Genomic DNA, 6,576 nt, shown 5'->3' with positions numbered 1-6,576 from the left:
TATATAGGGGTGAGGGTAGGGACCAACCCTGTAAAGAAATTAAGGTTTCCTCCCCATTAAGGAAACAATACCTTAGGTCAACACATAGTAATAAATATTTCATACAATTAAAGTGTGCTAATAGAATCCAATATCTACATAGAGATCACTTACCAATAATATTGGATTCTTTATGCTTATTCCATCTGTAGTCAATACCACTAAATCGATTTTGGAAACAAATCATGGACTATGCTAGCCCACCTAATTGGAAATCTTACAGCTCAGAGTAACCACCGTTTCATTTCTTCACTTCAATGAATGGAATGAAGAAATCCACACAAAACTCTTTTCTTCTCTATGTGGGCTTTTTGCCTTGCAGTTTGTCCCTTGAGAAAATATACCTTTTGTCCAAACCAACTCCTACACCTTATCCTAGAAAGTGTACAAGAATAAACTTGAGAGACTATCAAGTTTGGCCCCCATTCGATAAGAATCCAAGGCTTTCATTTTTCCAAAAGTCAGTCACTTAATAATTGGAGCCAAAGCTATTGATTTCTCTTATATTCTTTGCTTACTAAGAGTAAGCATTGGTTCCGTTCTTCACTTTCATGAATGGAATAAATGAGTTCGACACAATCTTCTTTTCTTCTCTATATGGGATTCTTGCCTTGCAGTTTTGGCCTTGAGAAAATATGGCTTTTGTTCAAACCAGTTCTTAATCTCTTACATTGTGAAATTGTGATATGCTTTGCTTTTGTCAATTCTATCGGATACTTGCTTCAGATTATAATCTACTTTGCTTTTGTCAAGAGTAAGAATAAAGGGAATATGACACTGTAAAACCCATCTTGATGGGTACCTCTTACTATAAATTTGCTTACTGTGGATCCTTCTCATTCTCATCTTGCAATCTCTCTAAATTTCATATTGTGAGCCTATCTGTGAATCCTTCTCACTCTCATCTTCCAATCCCTCTGTCTCTCTAAATTTCATATTGTGAATCCATCTGTCCACGAAATTTGCCATTGTGATTGTGAATCCTTCTCATTCTCATCTTGCAATCTCTGTATCCCTCTGAATCCCCTATCTGTGAATCCTTCTCATGCTCAACCCATCCTGCTTTAAAGATAAGCTACAACCACTTGCCATCCCATTTGAAACAATGTTTTGCCTATTGTTCATTATTCCCACAAGATCATGAAATAGATGTTGATGATTTGATCCATCAATGGATGGCACATGGGTTCATCATTCAACCTCAACCACCCCCAACTAGTAGATCAGGAGGAAGTCATCTTGCAAAGTCATTAGAAGAAATAGGAAATAGGTATTTCAGGGAATTATTGTGGAGAGGAGATCATTCTTTCAAGAGGTAAGAGAAGATTATTTGGGCAACATTGTGGCATGCAAAATGCACGACCTCAGGGGGTAGTCAGAGTCGGACGACACATTTTGCTTTTTAATAGTAAGAAGGGTTGTGGTGGTTTCATGTCCTTACCGCCCTCCTTAAAAGACAGTAAGCCCCAAAAGAAGTTACGAACACTTTACTTGAAAAGTCAAAATGAGTTGGGAATTATGAATCTTGGATTCATCCTCTCACCTTTGCGAGGCTTACGCGTGTTAAAGTTTGGGCATTTAGGAATAAGAGAAGTGCCGAGTTCCATAGGTTACGAGTTGCAAGCCTGCAACAGTTACGGTACCTGAGTACCTGGGGTAGAAATCGTCTGAAATTCTCATTTCGTACAATTCCATACAATTCCATCATAAACGACTGACACGTGTAATATTCCATATCTATGATTCAGATTAATCAACCATAATACAATGTTAAATCAGTGAAAAAATCGTCTTGTATTATGATTCATTAATCTGAACTGTAGATATGGAATATTACACGTGTCAGCTGTTTAGGATGAAATTGTATAGAATTATATTAGATGAGAATTTCAGACGATTTTTACCCGAGTACGTGACCTCTGTGACAATCCTTTCAAAGCACTCCCTAATTCTATTTGTAGATTATATATATACTCTGCAAGAATTTAATCAATGGCCCTCAGATATGACCAAAATGGTTAGCCTTAGACATCTTGAGTTGGGTTGGTGGTCAAATATAGATTACATGCCACGTGGGTTGGGGCAGTTGGCTTCTCTTCAGACTTTGGGATATTTCATTGTGGGCGATGGCGATGGCGATGGCGATGGCGATGGCGACAGGGACCCCTGAATGACGACGATAGAAGAAGAAAATGTAGGAATGAAAAAGGGCGATTGTTAACAAATGAAAAGGAAATAGAAATGCGTGGGATTGGGGAGTTGCATGGCCTAAACCAGCTTCGGGGGAAATGTGAGAGATGCCAGAGATGCCGAGGAAGCAAAGTTGAAGACCAAGTTGGAGTGTTGGCCAATATCTTAAGGAGTTAAAAGAGTATTTGGAGATATGAAGGCGTCACTATGCCTCTTAGGGTGATACAATCTTCTTCCCTGCTCCCAAATCTAGTGCAACTTAAAATATCTTCTTTTTCTAATCTCAAATGTTTGCCACTGATTGGTGAATTCCCTTGCCTTAAGCGTCTCTATCTATGGGAATTAAAAGCCCTGGAATTCATATGCAATAAAGTGGTGGTGGGGAAGGGGCACAATAACAGCAGGGGTGGAGGAGGAGGAGCAGAAGAAGGATCCAAACCATTATGGTACTATTTCCATCACTAGAAGAACTTGAGCTCCACTCTGTAGCAAATCTGGAGAGGTGGACAATCTCAGTAGAAGCAACGTCAACAATGACGGGATTAACAGATGAGGAGGAAGAAGAAAAAGAATCGATAGCAGAAGAAGCACAAAATAATAGTCTTTTCCATTTGTTGCTTTCGATGTTTCCACGTCTCACCAGATTGGATTTAAAACATTGCCATGAGCTAACAACAATGCCAATGCTTTCGGTGCGGGGAATACAACATCTAACCTCTCTTCGATAGTTAACCATCCAAGTCTGGTGAGATTGCCGGATCGCTTCTTTGAGCATCTCAAGTTACTTTCTCAGTGTACAATTTCAGATTGTCAGAAGTTGGCATCTTTACCGGAAGGGATTCGAAACCTCATTATGTTGAAACGACTACAAATTGATCAATGTCAAGGTCTGAAGATATTACCAGAGGGCTTGGGAAGTCTCTCATCTCTTGAAGAGCTTGAGATTCAGAATTGCTCGAATTTATTATCTCTACCAGAAGGTATTCGGTGCCTCACTGCACTAAAAATCCTGAGAATTTCAAAAATTTCAGATCAAAAGATGTTACCAGAGGGACTGGGTAGTCTCTCGTCGCTTGAAGAGCTCCAGATTGGGGATTGCTCTAATTTGTCGTCTCTGCCAGAGGGGATTCAACGCCTCACTGCACTAAAAACGCTGGAAATTTCGGAATGCCCAAGTCTGAAGACGTTACCGGAGGGCTTGGGAAGCCTCTCATCTCTTGAAGAGCTCCGGATTGGGGATTGCTCTAATTTGTCGTCTCTACCAGAGGGGATTCGACGCCTCACTGCACTAAAAACGCTGGAAATTTCGGAATGCCCAAGTCTGAAGACGTTACCGGAGGGCTTAGGAAGCCTCTCATCTCTTGAAGAGCTCCGGATTGGGGATTGCTCTAATTTGTCGTTTCTACCAGAGGGGATTCGAAGCCTCACTGCACTAAAAATGCTGAAAATTTCGGAATGCCCAAGTCTGAAGACATTACCTAAGGGCTTGGGAAGCCTCTCATGGATTCGAAAGCTTGAGATTTGGCATTGCTCTAATTTATCATCTCTGCCAAAAAGAATTCAGCACCTTGCATCTCTTGGTGTACTTGAAATTTCAGATTGTCCGAATCTGTCTTAGGAGATTCCTAAGGTCTCCTCAATGAAGATTGTAGCATCTACCACCGAATCTTCAAGTCAACTGAGCCACTCCTGGGGTTCAAGCCTCCTTATTTCAAGAATAAATATACCAAACGAATGTGGAAAAAAAATTTCCCCTCTCATCTTCTTCAGGTCCAGTTGTCCTCTCTCTCTCTCTCTCCCTCCCCCAACCACCTCTTCTTTTTTCACAAGTTCTAGTTTGGGGAAATAATTGCTTCTTGAACTTCTTTGCCTTATGCTTCTGACTTCCAGAAGAGAAATGTGCAAGGAACCAGAATTATTGGAACAAGTCCATTACTTGTGATGCATTTTCCTATTTCCATCCTAACATTAGGAAAATTTAAAGGAGGTAGGTAAGATTTTTTTCCCCCCATTTTAAATGTAGAAATGAAGATTATGGTTTGTGTATGAATATTCTACAAAAATGTTCTTTTGTGACTTGATTATTGTAAGAGTGTCCTTTTCTATTTTTCTTACAAGTCCTACTGACCATTTTGTTTTAAAATTTCTAATTTTACTTTGTTTATCCTTATGAAGTTGTTCCTACTGTCATCTATTACCTTATTTGCTTTGAGAGGAATTTGGGAGTTGTGGCAGAGGCATGCACCACATCCCAGCCATCGTATTCTAAACCTTTTGCATTCACCCATCCACACACAGTCTTCTATATAATGTTCACTGTGATATTTAGTTAACCTTTTTTTTCATACATTGCAAGTCATTACAACCCCAATCTGCTCTAGCATGTCTGTAGTCCTAGACCCAAGTTATTTCTTAAATTGATTCGCACTGAAAATCAAGGGACAAATCTGATCTCCAGTTACAATTATTATTGAAATTCATGAATTTCATAATCCATATCATCTGATGATGAAATTTATTTTACAGTGAAATTTATTTTACAGTGGTACTGTAGTTTAATAAAGTTTCACACACTAGTTAATCTTCCAAATCAATGTTCATTTAATCCAGTTAAAAATGGAGATGATGATGTCTAATGAGAAATCAATCTGACTAGATTCTAATGACAGGCGACATAACAAGGACACTTGCAAATGTGTCATCAATATTCTGAATCCTGGCCCAACCCTACTGGATCATCAGTTCAAGCTTAACCAGTTGACAAAACTACCAAACCTGTTGAGAATCCGCTTGGTCTAAGTGGGTGAACAAGGATAAATATTTCAGGAAGGGCAAGTGATCAGGTTGTGTGTGTGCATGTGTTTTCAGAAAACTGATTCATGGACATATGAATATATGTCTTACTGTCTGCTGAATTCCTGTAGGAGCTGTTCCATGTACCACGAAGGCCCTTGTGAGGGGATTTGTTTGCAATAGAAGCTGATGGGAAAGAAGATAGTTCAGCGCACAAGCAGAATCCACTGAGCTTTCTCACCTAGTTACCTGTAAATTTCTCTTCTTTGAGTAGCGAGATGATCAGAAGCCCTGGTACAGAGGTGCTGGTTGCAAATCCTACAGAAAGCTATTTGCATGACTATATATTTGTGTTCATTTAGGTTGGTTGATGATACTTACTGCTTAGTTTCAGAACAGTAATTGATTTAGGTTGTTACAAATTCAGGTGTGGGGCAGAAATCACATATCTCTGCAATTTTTATGTCTCTATAGTTAATATACTTGTTTTCTCACATTGTGACCAGACCATAGTTTCACTTTCCTATCTACTGACTGATGATCATATATGTGTAGGTTTGACATAATATTGACATGGAAATCAGAAGGCAGTGTTCATTTCCCTTCTTGACAGATAGCTATGGCACCTAGGGAAGAGCGAGGGCAAGCTGTGGCAGCAACTTCATGCCTCTTGTTAAGTTTTCTCGAATTCTTAACCCCTTTTGAAGAATGACCTGCTCAGACATATTTTGATGGCAACCCGAATGAGATTTTTTTTTTCTGAGATCTGTGATGGAAGTAACTTCAGGCCTCTTGTTAAGTACGGTTCAACACGTTCGGCCGTGACCCGATGGATCAACCCGTGACTTGGAGGAGTATCTAATGTACTATTGTCTTGTTGAGCATGCAGTTGTAATTTTGGGGTTTTTCGAGTTAGGGTTTCAGAGCGAGTTTTCTCACTGTTGTTTGGTTGTAATCTCTCTTCTACATAGTGAAAGATGTTCTTCTTCACCCGAAGACGTAGCACACCACATCGGTGTATGAACCTCGTTAAATATTTGTGTGTTGTGCGGATTTGTGTTTGTTAATTTTCGTATCTGTTGGTGTTGATATAACACCTCTTTATCTTGACTCAAATTGATGATAAAATGATTTCCAAGATTGAACATAAAGTTACAAGCCTTCATAATACATTCAAGTCAAGTTGAAGGTAGAGTTGTTGGCATGATGTGGCCTTCATACCTTGTCACCCTACTTTGTTTCTACATGTTGGTTAAGGAAGTTCCCTATCTAATTAGGAAACTACCTGATGGTGGTAGTTATAACGGATAGGAACTCTGATGAGGGTATCTAGTCTTGGAGATATGAAAACACTCATCACCATCAACGAGTGAATTAAGGAGAGACCTAACAAGACTAGTAATTAGACCCTTGTTCAAGGGTTGGTAGAGTTCGTGAAATCACTTGCAGAAAAAGAAGTGATCGTCGGAATACAAAAGAAGTTGATCAAAGATGGCAACGCAATCTTCAATGTTCTTATGGCAATCAGGAGGTAGAGTGCATTTACCCATTAAT

General features: G+C 39.4%; 1 protein-coding gene across 2 annotated transcripts; it reads left to right on the top strand.

Annotated features, from left to right (window-relative positions):
• Nucleotides 1–1,830: 1,830 nt before the first annotated feature.
• Nucleotides 1,831–6,169, top strand: LOC122088506 (disease resistance protein RGA2-like). 2 transcript variants are annotated; one of them, XR_006143085.1, is made up of 3 exons: nucleotides 1,831–5,072; nucleotides 5,154–5,384; nucleotides 5,578–6,169. XR_006143085.1 is itself a non-coding variant. In XM_042657792.1 (2 exons), exon 1 carries the CDS (start codon nucleotides 3,083–3,085, stop codon nucleotides 3,845–3,847), a length of 765 nt encoding a protein of 254 aa, XP_042513726.1. In that variant the 5' UTR covers nucleotides 1,857–3,082; the 3' UTR covers nucleotides 3,848–5,072; nucleotides 5,154–6,169. The 2 variants fall into 2 exon arrangements, 1 of the variants encoding a protein (XP_042513726.1); XM_042657792.1 differs by having other exon boundaries at nucleotides 1,857–5,072; nucleotides 5,154–6,169.
• Nucleotides 6,170–6,576: the final 407 nt, after the last annotated feature.

Source organism: Macadamia integrifolia, chromosome 9, assembly GCF_013358625.1.
Source record: "Macadamia integrifolia cultivar HAES 741 chromosome 9, SCU_Mint_v3, whole genome shotgun sequence".
Lineage (NCBI taxonomy): Eukaryota > Viridiplantae > Streptophyta > Magnoliopsida > Proteales > Proteaceae > Macadamia > Macadamia integrifolia.
This window is presented reverse-complemented; position numbering and strand designations above follow the sequence as displayed.